The sequence below is a fragment of the Solenopsis invicta genome, chromosome 3 (assembly GCF_016802725.1).
Source record: "Solenopsis invicta isolate M01_SB chromosome 3, UNIL_Sinv_3.0, whole genome shotgun sequence".
Lineage (NCBI taxonomy): Eukaryota > Metazoa > Arthropoda > Insecta > Hymenoptera > Formicidae > Solenopsis > Solenopsis invicta.
Window position 1 is genome coordinate 15,408,641 of NC_052666.1, and position 12,342 is coordinate 15,420,982.

The window sequence follows — 12,342 nt, forward strand, 5'->3', positions numbered from 1 at the left end:
CTGATTCCCTTTAATGAATTTCTCAAGGCACTTAATTTAATATTAGATTTTACTTTTTTTAAATTTAATAACATTACCTATAAACAGTTCTTTGGTTTACCAATGGAATCTCCGCTGTCTCCTATTTTAGCTGATTTGGTCATGCAAGATTTGGAGTGCACTGCGATAAACAATCTTCCGTTCTATCTACCGTTCTCCCTCAGATACGTAAATGACATCATATTGGCGGCACCCGAATACTCATTACCTTGTATTCTTGACACGTTCAATTCTGTGCATGACTGCTACAATTCACATTGGAGACGGAAAAAGAGGGCAAAATTAATTTTCTTGATGTGTTATTGATTAAATGTAATAATGTAATTATTTTTGATCAGTACCCCCCACCTTTTTGGGAAGATACCTCAATTTCTTTTTGTACCACCCGTTATGTCATAAAAAGAGTATTGTGTTCGGTATGGTTGATAGAATTATTTTATTATCACACCCGAAGTTTCATCAAGAAAATTTTACGCTTTTGGTTACCATTTTACTTGACAACAATTACCCATTAAATTTCATATTTTCCATGATCCAACTTAGGCTATAATATCTGTTTTATAAAAATGTCACTGAGGGAGCAAATAAGAATGCAACAAGGTATTTCACGATTCCTTATAAGGAATCGTGAAATACCTTGTCGCATTCTTATTCGGTATCTGAGAAATTTTTGTCGTTCCCTAGTAAGTATGGCTGCAATGTAGCCTTCACAATTAATCCATATAAGCTTAATAAGTTTATAACTACAGGTAAAGATCATATTGATTGACTATTGTGTAACGACATAGTTTATAAAATCAATTGTAGAGATTGCGAGTCTTCTTACGTGGGACAGACAAAACATCAGTTAAAAATGAGAGTCTCTGAACACAAAGCAGATATTAGAAAAGCTTGTTCTCCCTCGGTTATTTTAAAACATCGTATCGAAAATAACCACGATTTTGATTGGGTAAAAATTTTAGATAAAGGACCATCTTTTGTAAAAAGATTAATATCTGAAATGTTGCATATCAAAAAACAACCAAAAGGACTTGTAGTGTATAGATACGCTACTGAGCGGTAAGCGTAAGGCGCACTCGTAGAGGCGCATTAGGTAGAGACGGGAGACCAGAGACTAGCATGGCTGCGAGCCGGACGCACGTGGTATACGAGTCACACTGTATCGAAGTGCTAGCAATGAAGTGAATATTATATATCAAAGGATACTACATTGGCAACGAGGATTGAGTCTAAAAGGATTAAGGCTTAGAAAACGAATATGGAAACATCAAATCTGCCGACATTCGATTCGAAGGGAAGGTTCTGATAGCGCACAGTACTATTGCACACAAGCCACTTACAACCACTCATAGCGCTTGAACAGAAGAATATCACTAGGCACCAGCCGCTGTGATTGGCTGTGTGCAATAATACTGTGCGCTATCGGAACCTTCCCCGATCCGAATGCGGACACGGGAAACGTGTACCAGAGGTGGACACGTTGGTTAAGAGCGTTCAAGCTGTTTTTAGTGAGCAAAAAGATAGAAGACAAAGAGAGAAAAAAAGCTATATTGCTACACTATGGAGGATTTGACCTGCAGGATATTTTCTACGCAATACCAGATGCGGAAGAAGTCGAGGAAGGGGAAACAGCGTACACCAAGGCCATGCAGGTATTAGAAGCGTATTTCAAACCGAAAATGAACACGACTTATGAAAGACACATTTTCCGAAATCTGTCTCAAGGCACAAAGGAAACAATGGTACAATATGTTTCAAGATTGCGGCAACAAGCAAAAAATTGCAATTTTGAAGACGCAGATACAGAAATTTGTGGTTAGATAATAGAGAAGTGCCATTCAACGAAATTACGCAGACGTTTATTAGAAAAATGTGAAGTTAAATTGGACGAAGTATTAGAGATTGCAAAGGCAATGGAAGCAGTCTCGCTGCAAACGAAAGGCATGGAAGGCGAAGCAGTGGCTCGCATAACGGACAAAAAAAAACATGTGAAGACTGGTGCGACGAAGACAACAGATAACGTCGAATGCTATCGGTGCGGATACAAAGGACATAAATACACAGATGAGAAGTGCCCGGCGAGAGAGAGGACCTGCAGTAAATGTGGGAAGTCAGGACATTTTGCGAGAGTTTGCAAGACAAGGATGGAGACAACTGGCAACAGCTACAGGAAAAGCGGACAGAAGAAAGGGGTTCGACGGCTCGACGAGAAGACAGAAGAAGATGAGAATGAGCATGCATTCAGCCTGAGAAGAAAAGAGATCTACGCCGTGGACGGTAAATGTGTTAACGCCGCGATAGGAGGAGTTACTTTAAACTTACTAGTAGATTCAGGGCATCGTGTAATATAATAGACGAGGAAACGTGGAAATGGTGTAAATTGCAGAATATTAAATGTAAATCGGAAAAAACGGACGGAAAAAAAATATACGCGTACGGTCAGAAAAAAGCGTTAGATTTGCTAGGAGAATTTCATTGCGATATTGAGATAGAAAATCAGAAAGCTCGAGCGACGTTCTTAGTATTAAAAGGTAGAAGAAGAGCGCTATTAGGTTATGAAACGGCAACGAAGTTAGGAATTTTGCGGATAGGACCGGAAATAAGTAATATTAATGATTTTAAAACAGAGAGACCAAATTTTTAGAGGCATGGGTAAATTAAAAAATTTCCAATTAACATTACCGATAGATAAGACGTACACGCCTATTGCACAACTTATGAGAAGAATTCCATTTAAATTGCGCGAGGAAGTGGAAAAACAAATAAAAACTTTGATAGCTCAAGACATAATAGAAAAAGTCGAGGGCCCTACCGAGTGGGTCTCCAGTAGTTCCTATAGTAAAGAAAAGCAGTGAGATAAAATTATGCGTGGACATGCGGCGAGCAAACGAAGCGATTATTCGGGAAAGGTATCCGTTACCAGTATTAGAGGATATTTTAAATGTAATTGGAGGAAATAATTGGTTCACAACATTGGATGTTAAAAAGGCATATCATCAAATTAAATTAGAAGAGGAATCAAGGAAAATTACTACTTTTGTAACAGATTCAGGGCTATATCGGTATAAAAGATTAATGTTTGGAATAAGTTGCGCTCCGAAATTTTTCAAAGAATTATTAGATCAATTTTGAAAGATTGTAAAGGGACTATAAATTTTATGGACGATATAATTGTTTGTGGAAAGACACGGGAAGAACATAATGAAAGATTAGAAAAAGTTTTAGAAACACTAAAAAAGAAAGGAATAACTTTGAATAAAAGTAAATGTACGTTTAGAAAAAAAGAAATAACATTTATGGGATTTAAAATTTCGGGAAACGGATATCAACCGTTAGAATCAAAAGTAGAAGCAGTAGAAAAGTTCCAAATACCTTATACGGCGGAGGAAATACGGAGGTTTCTGGGACTAGTTAATTTTTGTGCAGCACTCATTCCCAATTTAGCAACAATTAGTGAACCATTAAGAAAATTGACAAGAAAAGGAATAAAATTTCTATGGGAAAAAGAACAAGATAGAGCGTTTAAAATTTTGAAAAAGAATTTAGCAAGCGCGCAAACGTTAGGAATTTTTAATATAAATGCGAAAACAAGGGTAATAGCGGATGCAAGCCCAGTAGGATTAGGGTGCGTATTAACCCAACAAGATGACAAAAATCAATGGTGGATAATTAGCTACGCAAGCAGAAGCTTGTCAGATTACGAAAGGCGATATTCACAAACAGAAAAGGAAGCATTGGCGTTGGTATTCGCATGTGAAAAATTTTATAACTGGTTGTACGGAATAGAATTGAATTAGTGACAGATCACAAAGCGTTAGAATGTATCTTTGCACCGCGCGCAAAACCGAATGCGAGAATAGAACGATGGGTTTTACGTTTACTACCATTTAAATATAAAGTCATACGAGAAAGGAAAATCGAATATAGCAGATGTACTGTCGAGACTATGGTAAAGAGAACCGGAAAAAAGAATTCGAAGAGGACGTGCATTACATTCGATGGGTAACAACGGAATCGGTACCAACAGCAATGACATTAAAAGAAATTGCGGTAGCGTCAAAAAATGATAAGAAAATAAAAGAAGTAAAATTAGCGTTACAAACAGATGATTGGGACACATTGAAAAATTTGCGGTATAAAATAATAAAGGAACAATTATGTATTTATAATAATGTGTTACTAAAGAATACGCGTATAATTATACCTGAAGCGTTGCAAAAGAAAACGTTAATGTTAGTACACGAAGGACACCCAAGAATTGTCGCGATGAAACAGCGGTTACGAAGTAAGGTTTGGTGGGAAGGTATAGATAAAGATGCAGAAAAATTTGTTAAATCCTGTAAAGGTTGTCAATTAGTACAACGTCCGATAGAACCACCACTTGTCAAGCGAAATCAGTTACCAGAAAAAGCATGGGAAACAATTGCGATAGATTTAATGGGGCCACTCCCAACAGGGGAATATTTGTTAGTAACTACCGATTATTATAGTCGATTTGTAGAAGTAGCAATTCTTAAAAGGATATCGGCGAAAGAAATATAAGAAGAATTACTCGAAGTTTGCGAGACACGGTTTACCAAGGACAATTGTATGCGATAACGGTCGTCAGTTTACGGATGAAGGATTAAAAGATTGGCTAAATTCCTACGGAGTAAAAGTTGCGCATATAGCACCGTACTGGCCACAGGCAAACGGAGAGGTAGAGAGACAGAATAGAAGTATCTTAAAAAGACTAAAAATAGCATATGCGCAAAAGAAAAATTGGCATAATGAATTGTTAACATTTCTAATGATGTACCGGTCAACTCCACATTCAGTTACAGGAGTAACCCCCGCGGAATTATTGTTTAATAGAAAATTAAAAACGAAGATACCGGAAATAGATAATAATAGTAAATTTGTAGAAGAAATTAGAGAGCGCGATAAATGGTTAAAAGAAAAAGGAAAACAATATTATGACAAAGCAAATAGAGCTAAAGAGTATGAATTAGGTCAAGGGGATCGCGTATTAATCAGGGCCCCGAAAGAAAATAAACTAAGTCCGAATTTTAGCCCGGAGGAATATAAAGTAATTGACCGAAAAGGAAATTCAGTAACACTAGAGTCAGAAGAAGGAAGGAAGTATAAAAGAAATTTAACGCAAGTAAGAAAAGTAATAGATTTAGAAAGCGAAGAATTAGAAAACGAAGAGGAAGAAGTAGTTAGTAAGGAACAGGATAGAGTAGAAGATGATCAGAGTAGAACAGAAAGTGACAAAAATGAAAAAGTAGTAGTAAGAAGATCTCAGCGCGAAAGAAAACTGCCGGAGCGATATGGCGATTACAGAGCACATTCGTTAGTTGGTAATTAAATGTAAAAGACTCAAATTGTAAGCGTCTAGCATTTTAAGGAGGAAAAGGGATGTAATGTATAGATACGCTACTGAGCGGTAAGCGTAAGGCGCACGTGTAGAGGCGCATTAGGTAGAGACGGGAAACCAGAGACTAGCATGGCTGCGAGCCGGACGCACATGGTATACGAGTTACAGCCTGTATCGAAGTGCTAGCATTAAAGTGAATATTATATATCAAAGAATACTAAAGGACTCAACAAATAAAGCGATACCGAACTTCTCCCTGACGCGTATTTTCCGATTCTCGAACGTATTTTCTCTCCCTAACGTCTTATCCCTTTCTTCTCTACACTCCTATCTTTCTGTTTCTGATTTTGCTTTCATTTCTCTTTTGCTTTCATTTCTCTTTTGCTTTCATTTCTCTTTTGCTTTCATTTCTCACTCGTGTTGTGGCATTCTTATTAACCTCTTACAAGATGTAGTTTTTGGAACTCATAGGTATGATATATATACTAATATTTTTACAATTTTTTCACCATTCACATTTGTTTTTACAATTTTATGACTTTGACTTGTACAGATTTTATTTTATTATATTTATTACTTGTGTTCTTTAGTTTTTGTCCCTTTTACAATTTTATTACTTGTACAGCTTTCTACTTTTCATCACTTTTTGTTCTTGTTTTATTGTTTTTATAAATTGACTTTTGACAATTTTTGTTTCTAAATTATTTGTAGTTGTTCCCCTCTTAGTCTTTATTTATTCTCTTTATGTTGCATTTTGTATTGTTTTTACCAAATCATGTTCTGTAAACGAGATCTATTCACGGTCCTCGAGATTATCAATTAGACTACGGCGTTCCCGATATATCACGAATTTTGTAAGCGGATGTCGCATTTTCATATTCGATAAGAGATTTTTATTTGTCAACTAATATAATGCGTTAATTTGTGATGAGATTTGTAATCTTAATGTAATTTATAATGCTTGTTGTTATAGAATCTAAGTTCTTGTACTGAAGAAGACCGTTGATTAAAGGTCGAAACGTTTACATTTATTTGGCATTTGTTTGTTTTTGGCGCACAACACCCAGCACGGCTCCTTAGCTCGTCTTGTTTTATTTGAATTAAAAATTAACTGTTAAGAAAAAACTATTACACCAATCGATTCAGTAAAATAAATTATTAACGAAACATAACTTTTTCTTAAGTCGTTTTTGCTTTGTAACATTTAGTTTCGAAATTGATTTTTGCAACTTGTTTTTTACATTAAGAATACTTTTTTACGTTTCAATCCTATTCCCAATTGTTATTTTTTAGCTAATCTTGCTAATCTAGCCATGAACAGAAACGAATTTTAATTCTTTATATTGTTTATTGATTTTTTTGCATAAAATAAAAATGATTTAAAAAAGTTATATCTATTTTTTTTTTATTTTAATTTTTTCTATAGAATTGTTATTTTTTTACTAATCTTGTTGATCTGGTCATAAACTTTAATGAGATAATATAAATATGTTTTTTCTCACAATTAACTTTGAGTTTAACTTAATTTAATCGTAACGTTTAACTGATTTAGTGTTTTGTTTATACAACTTTTAACTATATTAATTTTATTAGTAAGTCATTAACTTAATTTAAAGCGAATTCAATTAGATGCATTGATGCGCACTGTTACACATTAAAACCATCGTACACAAATCAACATAAAAAAATATGATTACTTTTATATTTAGGCTAAATTAGTGTACACTAGTGCACTTCAATCGAATTTGCTTATTAGTTAACAAAAAAAATATTAACTTGCCCAATCCTGTTAAGAAGATATGTATGGTTTTTTTTTACTACTTATGCATATTGTGCTTTAAAAGCATTTGTTGTGTTTCAGACGCTTGTGTTTTACAAATTTTTGTGGCACAAATGGAGCATTTTTGTCCAAACTTTATCACTACAGTAAACATGACGCATGCCTTAATATTATTTGTGTGGCATGTCTTGCAGAAAAATAATTTATTGAGAAGTGAAAGTTCAGAATCTTGTAATTGTTATACAAAATTATTACGACTTATAATTAATATGTTAAACAAGTGTTCCGAAAACAAGTTGGATATAATCGATAATGCTGAGTGGCAAGATTCATTTTATACTTCCAAAAAGTTTTATGTCTTGAAAAGAATTAATTCATGCCAAATGAAACGTAGTAAACAAAATGTGGAGGAGCATCTAGCACAGACACATTCAGGAAAATGGGATCGTTTTTGGTTTGACATTAAAAAGACTCAATATAAAGTATTGAGACAAGGCATTAGATTTTTGTGTCATCTCGCAATTTGTGATCCTGATTTTGTTAGCCGATCGACCGATATTGAAGATTCATTTCATTTGTTTATACGAAACATCGCATTTTTTGACGATTTGATACTCCATGAAAATGAACGTAAATATCAAAATTTTGTACATACAACACAAGAAAAATTGCAGTAACATTGCAAAACATTGCAAAATGTTATTACAATATTACAATATATGTATTTAATGACATTTTGTTATGTCATGATAATTAAAGTATTTTTAATTGGAACAAATAAAAAAATCAAAAATTACAAAAAAAACATGTAGAAATTAATTTGATGCTTTTTTTAAATAAATTTACATAGTATTAAAAGATCCTTTTAGGCATAGATTCGATTTCCTATTGATGGTTAACAAAGTTCAACACACGTTTTTTTTTGTTTAGGATTGCACAACGTCTATTTTTTATTATCTGTTATTATTTTGTACAAAAAAATTCTTTTTAAATCTCGTCAGTAAGAACATAACTGTCTCACGTTGTCGTTTTCTATTGTCCGACTGAACTTATGTAAAATTTACCTACTCAACATTTAGATTTTTTCTAATTTATTCATACAATAGGAAATTGCTTTCTAGGTCACTCCAAATTGCAAAGCGAGTTTTTCTTTTGAATAGAAGTTTCACTTAGCAATTACTCAAGTTCTTTGTTTTCAAATTTTTTTGTTACCAGGATATTCTGGATCATATAGATCCAGAAATTATTATTCGGAAATCTCTGATACCATTTTACATCTTATATATTATTGCATTTTTGCGCCAAAGCAAAACAATATCGTTTCTTTGGTTTTGACAGCATTTTTCTTAATTCAAAATGTGGAAAAAATACAATTTTTAATATAACGCTCGGAGGCTATTGTGTTTTATAAAGCTATCATTTGTTTTGCTAATTTATTTAGTTTTTTATAAATGTTAAAGATTGTGTAGATACTTAAAAATTTTTATGATTGGAAAATGTTTAAATTTAAAATAAATTTGTAGTTGATTCAACATAAAGGCATCGAATTAATTTTTACTAATTATTTAATCTCATAAATATAGATCTAATAAATAAATTTGTGATGCTTTATTATATATAATAGCATATTATTATTTATATAAATACGTACTATTAAAAAAATAATATAATATGTGTATTATTGCATTAATAATGTAAAATTACAAAATTTATATTTATATAATTATAGTAGAAAGATATTCGACCGTTCATGTAACATACAAATCTAAACAAGAACTTTACGGTCGTAGCTGGATCTTGGTGCTTTTGTATTTACTTGTGTGATTTTATATACTTTTTCTGATTTAACACAAACTGCGCGCCGTTACTTTTGGTCGTATCATAGCTATAATCGAACAAGAGTCAGTAATATTGCATTTATTATTAAACTAAAACTAATTTAATAATACACGATGCTCACTAGCATCAAATATTAACCCTCTCCCCCCCTGAAAAAACTGTAAAGAATTTATTGTGAAAAATATCACCTCAGCCAGGGTTCAAACCTGGGACCTCCCGAATCTCCGGTACAGGTGTCTTAGCCAACTCGACCGTTGAGGCTGTGATGATATTTCTCGCAATAATCGGCTATGAGTTAGAACGCATTCGATGGCCGCGTGATTTAAAGTAGAAAGATATTCAACCGTTCATGTAACATACAAATTTAAACAAGAACGCCTTCCACGGTCGTAGCTGGATCTTGGTGCTTTTGTATTTACTCGTGTGATTTTATATACTTTCTCAAATTTAACACAAACTGCACGTCGTTACTTTCAGTCGTGACACAGTTATAATTGAACAAGAGTCAGTAATATTACATTTATTATTAAATTAAAATTATTTTAATAATACACGATGCTTACTAGCATCAAATATTAACCCTTTTCTCCCTGAAAAACTATAAAGAATTTATTGTGAAAAGTATCACCTCAGCCAGGGTTCGAACCTGGAACCTCCCGAATCTCCAGTACGGGTGTCTTAGCCAACTCGACCACTGAGGCTGTGATGATATTTCTCGCAATAATCGGCTATGAGTTAGAACGCATTTGATGACCGCGTGATTTAAAGTAGGGTAAGAGTTGGCTAAGACATCCGTACCGGAGATTCGGGAAGTGATATTTTTCGCAATAAATTTTTACAGTTTTTTTAGGGGGGAGAGAGTTAATATTTGATGTTAGTGAGCATCGTGTATTATTAAATTAATTTTAATTAATTTTAATTAATTTAATTAATTTTAATGCGAGAAATATTATCACAGTTTCAGTGGTCGAGTTGGCTGAGACACTCATACTGGAGATTCAGGAGGTTCGAACCTGGGCTGAGGTGATATTTTTTGCAATAAATTCTTTACAGTTTTTTCAGGGGAGAGAGGGTTAATATTTGATGCTAGTGAGCATCATGTATTATTAAATTAATTTTAATTTAATAATAAATATGATATTACTGATTCTTGTTCGATTATAGCTGTGTTACGACCGAAAGTAACGGCGCGCAGTTTGTGTTGAATCTGAGAAAGTATATAAAATTATACGAGTAAATACAAAAGCACCAAAATCCAGCTACGATTGTGGAAGGCGTTCTTGTTTAAATTTATATAATTATATTTCCTTAATCTTTAACATTTATATGTATACTTCTTTCACAGATTGTTTATATTTTAAATAACTCTAATTTCAGAGTGTTTTAGAATCACATTAAAATTTAATATTATAAATTTATCACGAATAGAAAATTATAAAATTGAATTTTGGCTCAAAAAAATTTGTTAATGGAAATTGTTATTACTGTTAAGTATTTTCAATAATATTTCCACATGACTTATAGTAAATTCGCGTTTAAATGCAATATAAGATTCTTGTATACATTCTTTACAAGTTTAATAAACTGTGGAAAATGTAAATACATGTGGAAATATTTATACATAAAATCTTAGCATTTTATTCGCACAACGTTTTTAAAATATTGCTATAACATTATTAAAATCTTATTGCTTATATATACCCTGATAGCCACCTGTCTGTGTTGTTGCTGTAATGTTGCCGAAAACAAAGGGCATTAGTTTTCAGCAACTTTAGAACAAGATGTGTGCCTCATTTGCCTTTGGTTTGACATGATATGAATTCAGCACGTTTTGCTGCCAATATGCTGCGTATTTGCTGTCAACGATTTATCGCTATATATAAAGAGCAACATGAGAGCAAGTTGCCAACAACATGTGCTGAGTCATAAATTTCAGCAAAAATTCAATGTGTCGAAAATGGTCAAATATATGTTTTGTACTTTTTTTCAAATATATAAAAAATAAATAAGTTAATTCTTCTTTCTGCTGAATTGTCACCATCCTGCCAAAATGTGCGATAAAACCAATTAAAAAAAAATAATCCGAATCAATCGAGATTTCTACACCAAAAATACGGTATTAAGACCGATTGAAAATAAGATCGGAATTCAGATAGATTTATTAAAACAGAATACATTAATGTAAACGTACTAAATGTTTAGTTTACAAAAAAGTATTTCTTGCATCCTTTTCGTTAAAAAGAATTAAATTTAAATTAAATATTTAATTTATGTACAAGATTAAATAACAATACAAATTGTTATTTACATATAAAAATATAAAATTTTATGTAGACCAATGTTCCACACACACGTCACGTTTGAACAGAATGAGAGCGAGTATTCGTCTCGAGCTTACAACAAGCAAGTCCTAAAAGTTTACGGAAGGATGAGTTGGGGTGTCCGCCGTGGTGGCACCTAGATATAACGCCTGTGGCCAAACTCGACTCACGAGAAAATCTCCCGCGGCGTGACCGCCTAGCGGTGACGCCAGCACTCACTTGTTAAATCCATTTCAATCCGATCTGATAGCCAAATAAATAATTAATTTACTCCTGTTTATTTATTACATTACACACGCTCGCGCAAACACACATACGCACACGCGCGCACACACACACAAATCATTTTCGACATTTTATTTGGCTACAAGACAATAATTAATATATTTAATGTTTATAACAAATACACGACAAAAGCACAGCATTATCTTTTTTTATTGTCGTCACGTTGCTCTTATGTTGTTGAAAATGATTGATAAAGCAAAATGTTTTTCACGAATAGAAGTCATTTTGTTGGCAACAGAATAAGCAACAGTTGCTCTCCGTTTACTTTGAATCTGCTGACATAAAATGACTCAAATCTACTCTTATGTTGTTGAATATGTAGGCGTTACGTTTTCAGCAAATACACAGCAACTAGTCAAAAATTCATGCTCAGCATTAAGTTGCCTGATTTTGCAAAACATGCATGGCTATCAGGGCATATACACACGCACACACACACGCACGCGCACACACACACACACACACACACACAGGGTGATTATTAATGGTTGTACACACTTTTTACCATAGGAGCATGATTTTCCAATGCATTTGTAATTTCTAATATAATATGTTAGAAATACATATTTGTCGGTAAATCATACTTCTATGGTAAAAAATGGGTATAATTTGCGCAATATGGTGACGTTACGTTTACTGATGAGTCACTGCGTTTATTTTCTCGGTCGTTTTCATGTTCTTGACCGTAAAGAATTTGCGTATTTACGGCCAATCCAGTT

General features: G+C 33.3%; 1 protein-coding gene and 1 non-coding gene across 5 annotated transcripts in view; one reads left to right on the forward strand and one right to left on the reverse strand.

The window, feature by feature from the left end:
- The window catches only part of LOC105195921, an 86,026-nt gene that overhangs the window by 72,789 nt on the left and 895 nt on the right, over positions 1 to 12,342 (forward strand). For 2 of the 4 annotated variants that reach the window (XM_039447416.1, XM_039447418.1), the window contains one exon: positions 7,243 to 7,808. The exons of 1 other annotated variant lie outside the window; for it this stretch is intronic. In XM_039447416.1, the coding sequence (XP_039303350.1) occupies positions 7,243 to 7,808 (566 nt within the window). The remainder of the gene's footprint in view (positions 1 to 7,242; positions 7,809 to 12,342) is intronic. One more of the 4 variants, XM_039447417.1, reaches the window with a different exon arrangement.
- Trnas-gga lies at positions 9,643 to 9,718 on the reverse strand. The gene has a single exon. It is a non-coding gene; the product is annotated as a tRNA-Ser (tRNA).